The 18,218-nt window shown below is 50.9% G+C and overlaps 2 protein-coding genes across 3 annotated transcripts; both read left to right on the plus strand.

The window, feature by feature from the left end:
- Positions 1-186: 186 nt before the first annotated feature.
- On the plus strand, positions 187-2,309 carry cd79a (CD79a molecule, immunoglobulin-associated alpha). The gene is made up of 5 exons (XM_037452916.2): positions 187-400; positions 728-1,060; positions 1,402-1,517; positions 1,674-1,736; positions 1,860-2,309. Exons 1-5 carry the CDS (start codon positions 268-270, stop codon positions 1,983-1,985), a joined length of 771 nt encoding a protein of 256 aa, XP_037308813.2. The 5' UTR covers positions 187-267; the 3' UTR covers positions 1,986-2,309.
- A 211-nt stretch (positions 2,310-2,520) lies between these two features.
- On the plus strand, positions 2,521-18,218 carry lipeb (lipase, hormone-sensitive b). 2 transcript variants are annotated; one of them, XM_037452901.2, is made up of 13 exons: positions 2,521-2,683; positions 8,581-8,822; positions 9,437-9,721; positions 9,949-10,039; positions 10,952-11,097; positions 11,280-11,465; positions 12,202-12,354; positions 13,951-14,095; positions 14,411-14,638; positions 15,635-15,823; positions 16,533-16,705; positions 17,303-17,569; positions 17,770-18,218. In XM_037452901.2, the coding sequence occupies exons 1-13, from the start codon at positions 2,593-2,595 to the stop codon at positions 18,124-18,126; spliced, it is 2,553 nt and encodes an 850-aa protein (XP_037308798.2). In that variant the 5' UTR covers positions 2,521-2,592; the 3' UTR covers positions 18,127-18,218. The 2 variants fall into 2 exon arrangements, with proteins under 2 accessions (XP_037308798.2, XP_062421421.1); XM_062565437.1 differs by lacking the exons at positions 2,521-2,683; positions 8,581-8,822 and adding an exon at positions 8,983-9,345.

Below are 18,218 nucleotides of genomic sequence, written 5' to 3' on the forward strand. Positions count from 1 at the left end.
TTTTTTTAATCAAGAGGCTTTTAATGATGTATTCTTAAGAAGATTGTGGTACGTGTTTTTTAATTCTTCATTTTTAAAATAAATTGGGGAAATAAACTCCTGTTTGGTCATTTAATATAATTAGAAGCCAAAACTCAACCCATGGAAGAATAACTCTGCTCAAGGAACATTTCTAAATAAATATTATGCAAATGTGGGACGGTCCATGATCAGTGGAGCATGAATCCTGACTGAGAAAAACAAGACCGATGTGTGTGTGTCGGTTCAATGTTAAAACAGATCAGTGTGAAGCGTATTTTCACGCTGTTATTCACAACGGTTTTTCTTTCTGAATCTCTGGATCAAACATCTGTAAAAGCGATGGGGACGATCGTACACCTTCTACTTTATAGTGCTGTTGGTGAGTTACAGGAATTCATTTTTATTACAATCTAGATAAAAGGATTTGTGTGCATTCCCAGTCATTTAATGAAACGATAGAACGTGTTGAAGCTGACTGGTGGATCCCGTTATCTTTCAGCATGTTTGTATAAGCTTGTGTGACCAAATGTACTCTTCACGCAGTTAGCCGTTCTGCTTCAGTGAAGCCCGTCTCCTGCCAGAGCAGCTGCTCTCATTCGACATGTCCCTTCCTTTGCTTCATGCTTTACATTCATTTTGCCAACAATGACCAAATGTGTATTAGATGCTCAAAGCGGTACGATGGAATCTCTGCTTCCTTCCTCAGTGGCCGGCGCTCCAGCTGAGACCCTTTTTGAGGCGGACAGGCCCTTTGTGAGGGTACAGGTCCACCACACGGCCGAGCTGGAATGCTGCTACAGCACCACAGACGATTCACTGACACCGAGTTGGTACCATCTTCTTGCCAAAGAGCAGCCGGTCGCACTCCCCAAGGGGCTCGATGCCCACGCGGTTCAAGGGAGCGCGGCGGCCTCCGGCGGATGGTGCGGCACCTTGACCTTCAGGGCGGTCCGGCTGAACGACACTGGGTTCTACCAGTGTTTTCTGAGTGGCAGTGGCCGTACGCTGGTCTCCCACGGCACCTACCTGCAGGTCTACAGTGAGTGCTCCCCTGCGGCGTGAAGTCGAGCCGCGAATCCCGATGACGTCGGTGCAGCCGAGGGCCGCGCGAGAGGCGGCGTCTCATTGGTGGCTTTAAATAGCATCACAGATGCATCAAGTTGCAGTCGAGCTAGTGTGTGGAGCCATTTGTCACACTGAAGTTGCGTTTTGCATAATAATCTCATTTACCTCGGATGATAGATGTGCGAATGGGTAACAACACAACTTGCGAACTGAAATGCGTGGTGTTTACACTAAAAAGTACATTTTACGCCTCCTTCAGAATTCTTTTAATATTGCACTTCAGCATTTGTTTTATTTCTCGGTCTGTGTGCCCAGAGCCGATGGACAAGACGATAAACCTCAGCGAAAGCACCAAAAACAGGATCCTGACAGTGGAGGGAGTCTTGCTGCTGATCTGCGTGCTGGTGCCGTCTGCCACCCTTCTCCGCCAGGTCAGAAGAGCGAATTCTACTCCGTTACGCACCACCAAACAATGGCTTTATTTCCAGGGTGTCTCATCAATGGCATCGTGTCTACTCAGTAGAATGTGTCTGTGAGGCAGCCCCTCCTCGTCTGTTCCCTCAACATACTTGTGTTTGCCCTCACAGTCGAGGAGACTAAATGAACTGGAGAAGAAGAAAGCGATGAAGGAAGAGGAAAACATTTATCAGGTAGGCGAGTCCGATCCACCCACAGTCCAACGCATGGCATGTGAGGACAAACAATTTAACATGGATACGTTTTCAAAGATCTTTGTGCAATTGTTACTCGTCTTTCCTTGTCTGACACTTCAGGGGCTGAATTTGGACGAATGCTGGTCTGCGTATGATCAGATCGAACGCTCCCAGGCTCATGGCCCGTACCAGGATGTGGGAAACGTTAGGGAGGAAGAGGAGGAGATCCAGCTGGAGAAACCCTGAAGAAAAGGCTGAAGCTTCAGAAAGGGAAGAGTGATGAGTTGATTTTTAGGGCGGCATTTTGAATGTGCGAATAAAACATTTACGATTGTAGCATCTGATAACATTGGGTTATATCTTGCACAAATTATAGCCATTTAATCAGGTATGTTTTCTTTCCTCTGGTTCAAAAGAAAATAAGAATATAATAGTATACGATTAATCTCCTTTTGCATGACTATCAAGTGTATGGAGCTGGTAGTGATTTTAAGCTTTTCTTCATTAAAAAAAATCTATATATAATGCCTGTTTTGATCTAACTGAATGAATGTACATTTTTGTAAATGCTCCAAAATTAAAGTTGTGCAAAAAATTCATCCTCGTAATCATCCAAACAGGATGCGCCTTAATCTGTTGAATGTGATCCGCCTTGAATGTAAAAGACAAGTTGTAGGGGGCGGACATTTATCGACTTTACAGCGTCGCGATTGGCCAATGGAGGCGGCGCAGTCACCCATTGGCCTTCTTCCTAGCGTGGGCGGGGCCTTTGAAGCTGGGACGCAGGTAACGTTAAGAGAGAGATGACAAGAGGCGGCGTGTAAACACAGGGGTGTTGGGGGGGGGGGCGAACATGGCGTCCAACAAGAAGACTGGTGGAAGTAACAGATTTGAGCAAAGTGTGAAAGGGAGACGCTCGTCTAAACACAAAGAGGCTCCAGTGGGTGAGTTTGTTTGTAGCGGGTAGACTTTATCGAAGCCCCCCCCCCCCCCGTCGCCTTTCTTGTTCCTCCGCTCCGGAGCTGTGACGTCCCGTTAGCCTGCGCTAGCTTACCGCCGCGTCCCCCGGGTTTGTGTCAGCTGCCTGGGGTCCCGTGATCGTTTGACCGCGTCGCAGCGAGGTCGCGCAGACCGTTAAAAGCCGTTGAGTTACCGACAAAAGCGTCCGCGCCGCGGCCGTGTCTGTGGCACGGGCGGTCCCGTGCCGCGGTGACGTCATGTGCAACGTCACCGTCTGACGATGCCCTCGTAGGGATGGCGTTGCTGTAGCAGCAGACTTGGACTAAATGTCTGCCCCATGCCGTAACTATTTTCACCCTTTCACCTTCTGTGCGCGCCCCCCCCCCTCCAAACAAACGGGGGGGGGTCAACTGAATGGTCAAATGGGTCACAGTTACACGGTAGTACTGTGAGCAAATCGATTAGGTAAAAAAGGTCACTGCTGTCATCGCTGTCTCTTGTGGACAGCAGACACATGGGGACTAGGGGACAGCAGAGCAGGGACACATGGGGACTAGGGGACAGCAGAGCAGGGACACATGGGGACTAGGGGACAGCAGGGCAGGGACACATGGGGACTAGGGGACAGCAGAGCAGGGACACATGGGGACTAGGGGACAGCAGAGCAGGGACACATGGGGACTAGGGGACAGCAGGGCAGGGACACATGGGGACTAGGGGACAGCAGAGCAGGGACACATGGGGACTAGGGGACAGCAGAGCAGGGACACATGGGGACTAGGGGACAGCAGAGCAGGGACACATGGGGACTAGGGGACAGCAGGGCAGGGACACATGGGGACTAGGGGACAGCAGAGCAGGGACACATGGGGACGAGGGGACAGCAGGGCGGGGACACATGGGGACTAGGGGACAGCAGAGCAGGGACACATGGGGACTAGGGGACAGCAGAGCAGGGACACATGGGGACTAGGGGACAGCAGGGCAGGGACACATGGGGACTAGGGGACAGCAGAGCAGGGACACATGGGGACTAGGGGACAGCAGAGCAGGGACACATGGGGACTAGGGGACAGCAGGGCAGGGACACATGGGGACTAGGGGACAGCAGAGCAGGGACACATGGGGACTAGGGGACAGCAGAGCAGGGACACATGGGGACTAGGGGACAGCAGAGCAGGGACACATGGGGACTAGGGGACAGCAGGGCAGGGACACATGGGGACTAGGGGACAGCAGAGCAGGGACACATGGGGACGAGGGGACAGCAGGGCGGGGACACATGGGGACTAGGGGACAGCAGGGCAGGGACACATGGGGACTAGGGGACAGCAGGGCAGGGACACATGGGGACGAGGGGACAGCAGGGCAGGGACACATGGGGACGAGGGGACAGCAGAGCAGGGACACATAGGGACTAGGGGACAGCAGGGCAGGGACACATGGGGACGAGGGGACAGCAGAGCGGGGACACATGGGGACGAGGGGACAGCAGAGCAGGGACACATGGGGACTAGGGGACAGCAGGGCAGGGACACATGGGGACTAGGGGACAGCAGGGCAGGGACACATGGGGACGAGGGGACAGCAGGGCAGGGACACATGGGGACGAGGGGACAGCAGAGCAGGGACACATAGGGACTAGGGGACAGCAGGGCAGGGACACATGGGGACTAGGGGACAGCAGAGCAGGGACACATGGGGACTAGGGGACAGCAGAGCAGGGACACATGGGGACTAGGGGACAGCAGGGCAGGGACACATGGGGACTAGGGGACAGCAGGGCAGGGACACATGGGGACTAGGGGACAGCAGAGCGGGGACACATGGGGACTAGGGGACAGCAGGGCAGGGACACATGGGCACGAGGGGACAGCAGGGCATGGACACATGGGGACTAGGGGACAGCTGAGCAGGGACACAGGGCAGCCCGGGATCTGCTGTTAGGATCAAACGCACTAAAAACGACCCGGAACCTTCCCAAACCAACACTATTGTAGAATATAGTCTTTTCTTACACTAATGCACATCACACCTCCCTGTCTATGAATGGGTGCATTTATAGTAGCTTATTCCTGGGTATTAGGGGATTAGAAGCGTTTTAACCTAATCTTACTTGTTGTGTTTCGGACCTGAATGCCCCGTTCAGTGTGTGAGACTGAAGGGAAGCTCTCTGCTCCCCATGTGGAGGCTCATTGTTGCCTGTTTCCTGTTGTTCAGCGCTGTGTGTCTTTGAATGTGTTCCTACTGGTAGAAGGGTCAAAGCGCCCCCCCCCCCCCCCGCTTCCTCTCGCCTGTGGACTGCTAACAAAGTTAGCTATTTTTATACCTGTTGACACATGGTGGCGTTTCACCTCTAACAATGACTGGACTCGACACATGAGGAGTTCAATGCATAGATGGATATCTTTTATTTCTGTTACATTTACATAATATGTCCAAATCCTAATGGGTTAATAAGAACAGTGCAGTGGACACGCATGGACATTTCCTCACCAAAGGACCGATTCATTCACATTAAACAGAACATTGTGCCTTCACTCCAAGGCGTGGCACATGAAGTCTACTCTTGAGAAGCACAACTCCAGTTTAAAAAAAATACATAATTATCATCATCCGGCCAAAAGGAATCCCCATGAATGAAGTATGTCCTCGTGGAGGGGGACAGTAAGACGCAAAGTTGACCTCATCACAGCAAACGATCCCGTCCTCGCCTGGTGGAACCCCCCCCCCGTCTCTGAGGCTAGTGACAGTGTTCCTCGGCGTGATCCAAAGTTCTGCTCTGTACTTATTCTTTACGAGACAATGGGTTTGGACCTGTGGTTCCCACCAACGGTCCACTTCTTCTCTGGGCGTGGGAACAACGGTTGGTCGCTGCTCGACGAATGACGAATGGTTTAAAACCTTTAACCAAAGGCCCGGAGAGCGTGGCGTGTGTTGACTTGAACCAGAACCCCTGGGTGTGTTGGTCTCTCGGTGTGTGTGTGTGTGTGTGTGTGTGTGTCTGTGTGGGTGAGGGGTCATGTTTCAGAATCATGGAGCTGCCATCTGTCATATCAGCCGCCACATCTAAACTTAAGGTCATATTGTTCCAGTGGAGCAGACATTGGGTGTTTTTTTTCCAGCATTCGTTGCCAATAATGAGTGTTTCTCAACGGTTGGCAGAGGGCAACATTTCACTCAACAAAACAAAGATCTATGTGCAGAGGTGCTGCATAAACATGTTGAAGACCTCCACGGAAATAGGAGTGTCTTATTGTGATTGACTTGTCTCCTCCCTGACATCAAATATGTGATGAAACGTTTATGCAACAGCTGGAAAACTGGAAGAACCTTTGTCCCATAATGTCATGTTTGTGATTTTCTTTTCCGTACTTAATCGGATAAAAGGTCACAGGGAGAGAAGCCAATGACAGAACAACGTCGGGAGGAGAAAGTTAACTAGGACAGGGTTGTCTGTGGCCCCCCCCCCCCCTGTGGGAGGAGGAAAGGACAACATATTTCGTCTGAGTAGAATTGATTAGGAGTCTCACACACACACACACACACACACACACACACACACACACACACACACAGTCTTAAATATGAGGCAGTGACAGACGGTGAAAAGCGACAGCGACAAATCAGAAAGCTCTTATCTCCTTCCTTTCTGCTCTTTCTCTCATTCCCTCTTCTTTTCCATGCTTTTCCATGTCATTGCCTTCCCTGGAAGAGAGGAGACAGACGAGGACAGATCCTTAAACTGGTAAACACACTCTTTTTTTGTTGTTGTTTTCTTCCGATAGTTCGCCTGCAGCGTTGTGCGTCTGCTCTGCCAGAAGCAGCCTGTGGGCCTCGCACTGTGACCAGTCATCACTTGCCTGTAATGTCACTGGTGTTGGTTGTTGCGCGTGACTTATTAATGCCCCCCCCCCCCCCCCCCTCTCATCCATCTTTAACGTGGTCCAGTGGAATCACAGTTGGACACGTCGGGGCTGAAGCACGTTTGTATTTTGGAGTATTCGCTATCGCGAAGCGGAGGTGACGAGACATTCAGGTGAGTCATTCCTTCCCCGTAGTGACTCCCGTAGACGCAGGATGACGTGTGGGACAAAGGGCAGGTCTGGGAGGGGGGGGGAGCTTCACCAGATCACATTACTCAACATTTGCCGTTAGACCGGGGCGTGATGTGCCCGGCTTCATTATCACAGCTAGTTCCACCTGTTCATAAAGGTCATGGCTGTGTGTCGACACACCGGGCCCCGGACCCACAGCTCCACCGGGCCCCGGACCCACAGCTCCACCGGGCCCCGGACCCACAGCTCCTCGTTGTCGCTTTTAAATCTCGCTGCTCGCTCGGACCGGTTCCACCGGTCCAGCAGCCTCGGCTTGACCGGGTCGTCCGTCAGGGCCACAGTGCGGCTTTGGTTTGTGCGTTTTCACCACATTCACAATCCAAGGCTTGTGTGGCGTTGGCTGCTCAAATATTTGTTTTTGCTGAATCATAAAGATTTAAATTATATTTGTGTTCCAATGGTTGTGTATTTGCAGCCATTGGGAGCCTGTTGCTTCATTCCTGTGACAGTAAATTATTATTTTTCTCCATTTGTGGAACTACGTAGAATTCGTAATATGCCGCCCAGCAACAGGACTGAATCAAACTCAAACTGTGCTGTTCAGGGTTACAGATGACATCTGTAAAACGTGTTTGTTTTTTTCTTTGAAGTCACGGGACGGGTTTGTCCGAATGTTCTTGTCACAGGCCGAGTGGAGTCTGTACCCCGTTGGTAGGGAGCACTCAGCCACGCAAACACACACAGGGCTTCCTGTTGGAACGCTGTGTCGCTCATGATCAGTTTGTAGATTCATGGCTATTTGCAGGTGTAGTTGACACTTATTTCTCTTATCTGACAAAGGCCGACTCTTCTCAGTTAGTTTTTTGTGATTCCGACCGCACGCCAGCGGCTGTTAAACCCCAGAAAGGGTGTCTAATGAACTGAAATGGCTTCTCCCATCACTCTTCCCGAAGGCCATGGAATAATCTATAAAGCGATAAAGGTCCCATTATTTCTTTGACACCCCCCCCCCCCCCCCCCACTACACCCCAAACAATATTTGAGTAGAGGTATCTGTTCACTTCTGGCTGCATGCACAAGAAGGAGACCTGCTTTGTGCTTATTCCAAGACCTGATCAGTATCTCTTTTTAAATGTACTTCGCCCCCCCCCCGCCCCCCCAAAGTTCACTTGAGGACCATGAGGAAGTGAAAGTTCTTTTCGGTTTTCGCTGCTCTTTCCTCCGTCTCTCAGCGCGCTGGCCACCCTATACAGTAAGTACCTGCTCGCTCTCAGGTGCTGTGTCTCCGGTGACTTGGCAGACGAGCGCACCCCTTCGGGGGGGGGGGGGGGACACGGCTCTGGCTCCTTCTTATTGGTTGGTGGTACTTGGTAAACCGACTCTGCCGTGTACCTCCCTGTGGGACTCTTATGTCACTGTGTTTGTTGTCAGTCTGTGACTAATCTGTGCCCCCCCCCCCCCTCAGCAGGATGACAACAGAGGAGGACCCCTGCCTCAGCCTAGATCCCTTTGTGTTTTTGTCTGCTTAGCTTTGCATTGTTTAATTGCTTAACTGTTTCCATCAATGAACTTCTATCCGTCTGCGAGTAGTTAAACAGGAGAACGGGTCCATTATGCAGGACACGTCCCACTTTGTGTCTACAATCACACGTGTGCAAGGTGCTCCCCCTCCTTTAAGCTAACGACTACAGAGCAACTCTCATTTCACAAAGCGAGTATGCTTGGGGATCAGGAAGGTTGTGTGTTATTGCCAGCGAGGTCAGTTGTCACCTGAATAATGATGCAGACTCTCTCTCTCTCTCTCTCTCTCTGGCCGCTCTTAGTGATGGACACCAAGGCCGTGTTTGCGGCCCTGTACGGCGTGTGTGAAGAGAACGCCGCCTTCTTCTCCGGAGGCTCCAAGGGGTCGCCGGGGGACGCGGCCCAGCGGCTCGTGGACACCATGGTCCTCATCCAGGGGCACGCTCACAACCTGGAGCCCGTCGTCTCCGGCTTCGCTGCCGTTTACCACCATTTTGACTTTGACCCCCACATACCGGCCAACGGCTACCGCTCGCTGGTCAAGGTGAGCTGCGGCATGGCTCAGGTGTTTGGACCTCTCAGTCTGTATTTCAGAGGAGTGATGTGCCCCCCCCCCCCCCCCCCCCCCACATGCAGCAGTCTGTGTTCACATCGATATTCTCCCAACTGTGTGAGAAGCAGCATCCCTTGATATCGCTTTGTTTCAAGGGCAGTCCATCTGTTTTACAGATCGATTTTATGCTGCAAATCAGGTTGGATAAATTCCTCTGGCTTCGGAATATCTACCCCTGCTGTACCCAGTGTACTTTCTCTTCTACAGTTATTGATGAAACATCATGACCTTCAGTGGCTGCAGCTAATGAATGTGGCTCTGTTTTATTGTCCCTGGATTTCAACGTTTGGAGGCCTTCTCTTTCCCACTGTGGTGCTGGGACTAATCTGTAGGGTCCTGCAGCTTCAGCAGGCCTTTCACATCCAGCACACATTGTTCCAGCGGACCGCCTTAATCTGGATTACAATTTAAGCAGACCCAGTGGACATTGCTCTTTTAATGCTTTGCATCCAAAGTGAATACACATCCCAAAGTGTACCAATCATTATCTCGGGAATTCGATACGACTCAAGATGGCATTGTGGCATTCCGTGTCCTTTTCCCAGGTTGTGCGCTGCTGCATTCTCCACATCATCCAGAAGGGGCGCTACATCACCGCCAACCGCCGCAGCATCTTCTTCCGAGTGGCTCACAACGCGAGGGAGATGGAGGCCTACTGCAACGCTCTGTGCCAGCTGCGCGCGCTGCTCTACCTGGCGCAGCGCATGCTCCACGACAACAGCCACGGAAACCTCTTTTTCCACGATGAAAGCGGCCTCAGCGAGAGCTTCGTCCGCGAGTACTCGTCCATGCACAAGGGGTGCTTCTACGGGCGCTGCCTGGGCTTTCAGGTGAGACGAGGTGGTGGTTTTAAGTCGTGATGATTCCTAGTGGAGCTGAACGAGGTCAGAAGGCTCCCTGGTGACGTCTGAATCCAAGGCTCATCTGGCATTCTGACATCCCACCGTCTGTGCTCCCCTTTCTCCTGTCCAATGACGGCAGTTTAAATTCTTGTTATCAAATGTAAAGCGGATTAGATCCTCTGAATACGTTTTTATTTCTTTTTCTCCTCCACCAGTTCAGTCCAGCCATCCGGCCGTGTCTCCAGACCCTCGCCATTGGCCTCGTGGCCTTCGGAGAAAACTACAAACGCCATCAGTCCGGAATAGGTTTGCATCCCGTTCTGCTCCTGGTGCCGTCACTCGATTGTCATTCACACATCGTACTCATCCTCACGACTCTCCCCGCGTTGCTCTCTGGCCCCGGACCGCGCAGCTTTTTGATGTTGTGTGCTTCAGTTGTGGATGCTCTTTCATCCTTTGGAGTCTTGAGGGCTAGCTGGTGTGCTTCTTCTATATTTCAGACTGTTTGACACACGGTTATGTACAGAGGCAAAGATTTTGAAGAACAAGCACCATCTCTCACACACACACACTAAATGTTTTAACACGCTAGACGGCATGATTGGACTCATGGTTTCTTGTGCTCTATGCTGCCCCCAGTGGAGGTAGGCGGCATTGCACCATATGGTGAGTGTACTGGAACCTCTTGCCCCTTCCTCATAACCCTCTGTAGTGAGCACAGGCGCTGTGACCTGCAGCTTCTCTTAGCTGTCCTGTGTTTTAGTTTGATTTGAAGTCCGAGTGGTACTTTTTCCCTCTTTCCGCTCGGCTTTAGTTTCTTGCAGAGCATTTAAAAGCAAGACATCATTTTATTGCAATACCATTGCATGAATTGCTTTGGTTTCAGCATTTGCACAGTAGGTGTGAAACATCTGTGTGAAATCAATATAGTGCTGTGAGAAAAGCCTTTGATGCCTTTTCTCAAATAGGGCCTTCTCCTGACCACCTGCCTGCTTCTATCCCTCTTTTCCATTCTCAGGAAGTGCGTGTTGTTCTATACAGTCACTTACTGCACTTTGAATTGTCCTTGTTCCTGTTGTGCCTCTTTCTTTTCTGTCTTTGTCACATTGCTGTTTTCCACCCTCAACCATATGCACTCCCCTTTTTTATTTTAATAACTTGTATTCATTTGTCTCTGTTGTCCTCCCATCCGTTTATTACACCCCTTTCGCCCCCCAGGTGTCGCAGCCAGCTCCATCTTCACCTCAGGGAAGTACGTCATCGACCCAGAGTTGAGGGGGGCTGAATTTGAACGCATTACCCAGAACCTGGACGTCCATTTCTGGAAGAGCTTCTGGAACATCACTGAGACCGAAGTCCTGTCGGTGAGTAGACGCGACACACACACACACATGCACACACACTAACCCAGGCACAATGAAAGGAAGCTTAATTTTAAACTGTATCAAGAATATTTGACTTTCCTTGAGCAAAGGTATCAATTAATTAAAAAGGGTTCTTGGTTTATTCATCTAGTCTCGTGTCTCTCTCTCTCTCCTTCCTCCAGGGTCTTGCCAGTATGACATCCACGCAGGTCAAGGTGAACCGGGCTCTCTCTGTGCCCCCCCTGTCCTTTGACCTCCCCCTGATGGCCGACCCCACAGCATCTGTAACCATCGCTCCCCCGTCCGCACACATCGGCCCTGCTCCGGTCCAGATGAGGCTCATCTCGTATGACCTGCGTGAAGGACAGGTATCTGAACGCTCCAAAGCCTTTTCATGTCACATTTCTTGCAGAACTGTATATCTGTTTATTTGAAGTACTTTTTGAGTGACCTGGTTTCCCGCTGGCTGTTTTTCAACCTCCTCAGTCACACAAATCCTTAAAATATTCCTACAGCGTAGAAGCATATCTGCTATTTTCCTGAGCTACAGTCAACGAAAGCCGAGACTCGTCCTGGTGGACTTAATCCCCTTCATTATCTCCCTCTCTTTTTCTCCATCATAGGTATGGCTTTTTCTCCCCCCCCCCAACCCCCCAACCCACCAAGTCACCCCTCTCCATCCGAGCTTATTCTCTGTATCTCAGCACACAAGCAGACGCGGCTGAATCCCACTCCAACCCCAAAACGTCTTATTTTTAAAGTGTGAAATACAAGCCTGCATCAGCAAAACTCACAAGCCCCCCCCCCCGGTTGTTTGTGTTAATGAATGGGAATTAGTATGCGTTCCTGCCGGCTCAGGGTGGGGGGGGGGGGGGGGGTGTTACCAGCGTCTGTAGGAAAGCCTGTTAATCCTCCCCTCAAAGGGGCTCCGTTTCCATCACTGGCAATAAAATGTATTCACAGTGAAAACAAGGCTTTGTTTCCAATTCCCACAGTCTGTGGACCGTTGTCATACTGATGGTCCCCCCCCCCCCCACCCCCCACCCCGCACCTCCCCATCTGTCATCGTTTAATGTTCTTTCTTTCTCGTTAATCCGTCTCCAGGACAGTGAGGCTCTGCTATCTCTCGCTCGCTCTGAAGGGGGCGCCATCTCTCTGTCGCTGGGGCTGAAGACGAAGCGCCTCCCCCCCTCCCCCTGCCTCCTGGTGCACTTCCACGGGGGAGGGTTTGTGGCCCAGACCTCCAAGTCACACGAGGTGAGTGTGTTTTACAATTATTAATGTAGTATTTTAGAATTAAACGTATTTATTATGACGTCGTGTGGACCTGTGTGTGTGTGTGTGTGATCAGAATGTAGCACCTACGCATCCCAATGCTGACCACCCCCACAGAAACCTGCACATGGTCCAGCTCACCTTTCAGGGGATCATTATTGCTCCAGAGAAAATAGAAATGGTCAAATATTTTCTTTTCTTGCCTTCTAAGTGAGGACATTAAAGTATCAAGTATAACAAAACCCATTCCTTCTTTACTGGTAAAGTGCAAAAAGATCTTTTGTGTACATCATCTCTTCTTCTAGAGGAGGAGCTTGTGTCCTGATTGAAACATCTAAATCAGAGCTTTGTCCTGTGCAGTCGTTATGTGGCATCAGGCTGATTTAAGCTCCTGGAAGAGACTCACCGTGGATTTGGGCGTTTTTCTCTCATAGCAAGCGGAGGCGTGACCCCCCCCCCCCCCCCCGCAGAGAGACCGGGTCACCAGGGGCCAGGCACCAATGAAAGCCTTCTCTGACTGTCCTCCTCCTTTTACATACTCTGGACATACAATACTTTGGACATTTCCTGCCTTATTTAGTCAATATAATCTCACCCCGTTCTTAATATTACCAGATTCCTTCTGCGCTCTTACACACACACACACACACACACACACACACACACACACACACACCTGATTCAGAAAGTGCCAGATCTCTTCTCAAAGCAGGGATTACTGGGAGCTGCAGTTCCACTCACTCAGATAGGCAGACTATTTCATCTGCCAGCTTATACCTCTACTGGGATTTGTGTGTGTGTGTGTGTGTGTGCGTGTGTGTGTCATAAGTTCCCCTGAGTCATGGTGTAAAATGAACCAGCCTCGGTACCAGCCTGTCAAAAACACACTCCCTCATGTTGGGATCCCTTTGCTCTTTTTATGCAGGCAGGTAAAATGTCTGACTGACACACCTGTCCAAGGACACACATACTGACACCTGCTGTCAAGCATGGCTGTTTACACACACACACACACACACGTCGTGAGTGTGTGGAGAGCTGTCACTTTCACCACCAGCCCCTGTCATGACTACTCCGAGGTGTTGGAAGACGATAAGGACGCTTTCATTTTTTTATTTCTGCCATATGGAGTTTTGAGGCCTTTTCAAGGTCACTGCATTGCAGCTGGGAAGCAAAGCCTCAGCTTGGCAGAGGACTAGTAGACACTTACCTGCACTACAGCAGAACACTGTGTTCACTGCATCACTGTCTTTCTCCTTCAAACGAGGTCATGTGACGTGTTTTTTGTTACTGCTCTGCGAGAAGCAACAGAACGAACGTGACCAAATAAAAACCAGGCCGATGACATTCTTACCCACGAGTGGCTCTCGCTCCTCACCCCCCCCCCCCCCCCCCACACACCCACACACACCCACACACACCCACACACACACACACACACACACACATTTCTGCTTCCCGCTGTCTGCCTTTTATTGGTGTTGTGTCTTGAATTTAACAACATGTAATATATTCACTGTCAAACTGTTTAATCCATTCATAAATCTGCCCCCCCCCCTCTCCGTCTGTCTGGTGCAGCCCTATCTGAAGAGCTGGTCCCAGGACCTTAGTGTCCCCATACTGTCAGTGGACTACTCTCTGGCCCCCGAGGCCCCGTTCCCAAGGGCCCTGGAGGAGTGTTTCTACGCCTACTGCTGGGCCCTGAGGAACCACCACCTGCTGGGTACGTTTTGGTTACATCAAACCACCTGGGTCCAAATCCCGGTACCTCCTGAGACTAACAAGGTTTTGGTGGTCAACGGCCAACTTAACTGTGACCTTAGAAAACCGTTATGTGGCCAAATTTGAAGAATATACAATCTGATGAATTCATGAAGTGATGTCGTCCACATCAGTGTTGACAGAAACAGCTGTTAGGGTTCTAGTTCATCTTCGTCTCTTTTTTCCCCCCCCCCCTTTTTTTATTTCTATTTTGATTTCTTTCCTTCACCGCTAATCACCGCCCTGTTTATTTTCATTTCTACGTGTAAATCTCCAGGTTGGACCGGAGAAAAAGTGTGTCTGGCCGGTGACAGCGCGGGGGGCAACTTGTGTGTGACGACGACGATGCGAGCTGCTGCCTTCGGTGTGCGGATGCCAGATGGCATCGTCGCAGTCTACCCGGCGACCCTCCTGACGGCCTACGCCTCGCCCTCCCGTCTGCTCACGCTTATGGACCCCCTGCTGCCGCTCAGCGTGCTCTCCAGGTGCCTCAGCGCCTACGCAGGTAGGAGGGCTGTGTGACAGGGACTGTTTGTGTATTCCTTTGAAAATATTGAGAAGGAAATTTAGAAAAATAAAATGGAAATGTCATAGAAAAGGGTGGAAAACGTTCGAAAAATGTTTGGTCCAAATCTCATGGAAATAAAAGTAAGAAAATCAGAAAATATTAGGGTGGAAAATGGTTTTAACAAAAAAAAATATGAAGTCATGTTTGAAGAAATGAAAGTCAAAAAATGTAGTAAAGAAAAATTGAATGTCCAAAAGAATTAGGTGAAAAAATGTGGAAAAGTCAGAAAAATATTGGGGTAGGAAATGGTCAAAATATATATATATTCTACAGAATATGTATTGTCTAAGAAAAAAAATTTGGTCTAAAAATGTTTTGAAATATATACATTAGGGCAAAAGTTCATCGAAATAAATGTCGAAAATTTCAATTTCATATTTTTGTCCACCCTAATTTTCCATGACATTTTGACCAAATGCTTTCGTCTAAACGCGGCCGAACAATAACAGAATCGATTCTGTTACGACATGAAGCCGTTTTGTTTTCCTTTTGGATCTCAATTCTTTCTGTTGTACACAACACAAATAAATGAATCATAAATCCTGTGGATTTCATGCTAGTTGCGTTGCATCTTGTCTGGAAAACCGTCACCAACAACAAGTCAACTTATTAGCATATAGATGGTTTGTCGTGTTTTGTCATTGATGTGCGCATGAAGCAGATGGAACTCTCTAGTCTTCTGATGAATGGCTTTAGAAGGAGGCATGTGGAGGGCTGCTGATTGGTCCGAGTAACTCAACAAATGCAGCAGTCACTTTCCATCCAGGCCGCCTGTCACCTCCCTGCATCGCTCTTCACCTGCCGTCACGCCTTTCCTCTTTCTTTTGTTACTCATTCGTGCCTTTTCAAGAACAGCAATAAAACCGCCTCCTATCTCACTTGTCCTGTCCTCCTTCTCCTCCTCCTCCTCCTCCTCCGTGTCTCCTGCTGCAGGCAGCGAGCCGCAGGCGGAGGCGCAGGTGGAGAAAGCGAGCGCGCTGAGCCTGGTGAGGAGAGATACGGCCCTGCTGCTCCGAGATATGCGACAGGGCGCCTCCGACTGGATCCGCTCGCTGCTGGACTCGAACAGAGCCGCGCCCCCCCCCGCCGGCGCCGCTGAAGACGAGCCGCCGGGAGCCACCGGTACGCCGCCGCCGCCGCCTTTTGGTCACATGTCTGTGTGCACGCACACGTCCTCGGCGTCTTTTTATTACACCGATTATGAGAATGAATCCACGGCTCCATACGGAGGAGGTTATTGGGATGGATCCCTTTCACTAATCAATTATCGCTGTGGCTCACCTTGTTGCGCAACACTCCTGTAGCCCATTCATATCAATTCACCTCCTTTGGAGCAGAAGGGCTTTGACAGTAATTATTAATTGTAGCCACCGTAAATCCGGTGCTAAATCGTAATTTCCCTGGTTTCCCTTTAGCTAGGTGACAGCCCCCCCCCCCCAACCACAGCTGCAAGCCCCAACTGATGATAATGTCACAGGTGGGTCTGCATTATTAAGAGGCGATTAGCTGTGGTTTGACGGCTTGGGGCGGGGCCAGATGACATCATCACGGTTTGAGTTTCCACTTCTTCCTTCTGATGAATCCTGATTTGCATTGAAGGCTTTTAGCTTCTGGCTGTGGACCAGAGGACGAAGGACAAGTGGAAATGGGGGATTGAGAGATTGTGTACCCTTTCCTGTCCTCTAGCTGCTATTGAGCCCGATTCGGTATCCATGACACATCATTGACTGTAGATAGTGTTATTTATGATTATCTTATGGATACAAGCATCTTTCCCCGTCCATCCTATTATTTATCTATCTATCTATTTATTTATTCATTCATTTCATAGACACAGTGAGGAAGAGCATTTCCGAGGCGTGCTTCTCTTCTCCTCACGCCGACCCCCCCGTCGCCTCAGAGTCCCCCTCCAGGAAATTATCTTCGAGGAGCCAGACCTGCCAGGACCTGGGATCCAACAACCACTCCACTTCCCACTGTGCACCGCTGCTCGCTGAACGCGTGGTACGTCGCCCTTCAGCATGTGTTTACATGGAGATGTTATCTGGAAGAAATGGGGTGGGGGTGAAGGAACACTTGGCTGTTATCCAATGAGATCTGTATTTCACTGATTATTACATCATCAGAAAATCGCTTATCTCCCCTTTCATGCAGCTTGCCTTTCAAAGGGATTTTGCCACCAGCTTCAAAGAGGCACTTTATCAGCATGCATGTGTTTTGGCCCTATGTCATACAATGCTGTGTACCCTGCGGTGCATGAGATTATGTCCCCCCCCCCCCCCCGTGCCTCCTAAATGGATCTGGCTATAAAATGCTGCCCGAAATATCAAAAGCTTTTACCAGCAAGGTATCTCAGATTATCTCTGTGTGTACTTTCACACCAGCAGAGTGGGTTAGCGGCTGGTTTTAAATGTGCTTTTCCTCCCTAAATGGGGATTGTGCAGCCAAGACTCTGAGTTTTTAGGAGATTCAAGTGGAGGACAAAGAGCCGTTTGTAATCAGGTTTGCTGTCTAACGTTGTGTTCCTTTCTTCTTGCGTCCTTGACTTTACTTTCTCTGCGTTGTGTGTCCTGAATTATTTCTCATCTCTTCTTCTTGTAGCCAGAAGAGGTGAATTTTTTCTTCTCCAAGGATCCAGAGCCCCCCCTGTCCAGGGACCTGTTTTCAGTGGCCATACCGCCCCCTGCTGGACAGGAGGGATCGGAGCTGGAGCACCCCAGGGAGTTCCCCCTGGGGTTCGAGCCGCTGCGCTCGGAGCAGCTGTCCGAGATGACGATGCAGAGCTCTCCGGTTGTCAAGGACCCGTTCTGCTCCCCCCTGCTGGCCCCCGACAGCATGCTGAGAGGGCTGCCGCCTGTTCACTTGGTGGTGAGGCGAGCGCCGCGCCGTACTGTGGTCGATGGTTAGCTCAGGTGTTAAAGGCATGTTGGTGCGTTGGCTCCGTGTGAAACGAGGTGCTTTAAAGAAAGTGGGGGACAAAGGAGCCGCTTGGCTCCCTTTTTCTCCTCAGCCCTTAAGATTCTTCACGTGTCTGGAGGGACCCTCATTTAGTTTTCCTCCGCTCTCAGGCCTGCGCGCTGGACCCCATGCTGGACGACTCCGTGATGTTCGCCAAGCGCCTGAGGAGCGTGGACCAGCCGGTCACGCTGTGCGTGGTGGACGACCTCCCCCACGGCTTCCTCAGCCTGTCGCAGGTCTGCCGGGAGACCAAGGAGGCCGCCGACGTCTGCGTGGAGCGGATTCGCGCCGTCTTCACCCGGGAGGACGCGCCCCCGGAGCCGCGCAAGCACCGCAAGCTGGAGCGGACCGACAGGGGCGCCTCCCCCGCTGAGGGAGGGGGGCCTGCCGTGGGGAACTCTGACGGGGAGGGCGGCGCTGCCCGGGCCGCGCCCAACGACGCGGACGCCGTTGGTGTCGTGCCGTAAATGTGGTCCGGCAATAGAACCCCGGTGGACTCTGAGTGAAGGGAGGAAGTAAGCGGAAGTAGGGAGGGGGTGAGACTGGGAGGGAGGGGGTG

Source organism: Pungitius pungitius, chromosome 11 (assembly GCF_949316345.1).
Source record: "Pungitius pungitius chromosome 11, fPunPun2.1, whole genome shotgun sequence".
Taxonomy (NCBI): domain Eukaryota; kingdom Metazoa; phylum Chordata; class Actinopteri; order Perciformes; family Gasterosteidae; genus Pungitius; species Pungitius pungitius.

Bases quoted from the DNA above. Each gene is read 5' to 3' on its own strand.
- cd79a (XM_037452916.2), top strand. From the start codon at position 268: ATGTTAAAACAGATCAGTGTGAAGCGTATTTTCACGCTGTTATTCACA. The intron at 401-727 runs GTGAGTTACAGG...TTCCTTCCTCAG, and splicing joins TCTACTTTATAGTGCTGTTG to TGGCCGGCGCTCCAGCTGAG. The intron at 1,737-1,859 runs GTAGGCGAGTCC...CTGACACTTCAG, and splicing joins AAGAGGAAAACATTTATCAG to GGGCTGAATTTGGACGAATG.
- lipeb (XM_037452901.2), top strand. From the start codon at position 2,593: ATGGCGTCCAACAAGAAGACTGGTGGAAGTAACAGATTTGAGCAAAGT. The intron at 9,722-9,948 runs GTGAGACGAGGT...CTCCTCCACCAG, and splicing joins GGCGCTGCCTGGGCTTTCAG to TTCAGTCCAGCCATCCGGCC. The intron at 15,824-16,532 runs GTACGCCGCCGC...TTCATTTCATAG, and splicing joins CGAGCCGCCGGGAGCCACCG to ACACAGTGAGGAAGAGCATT.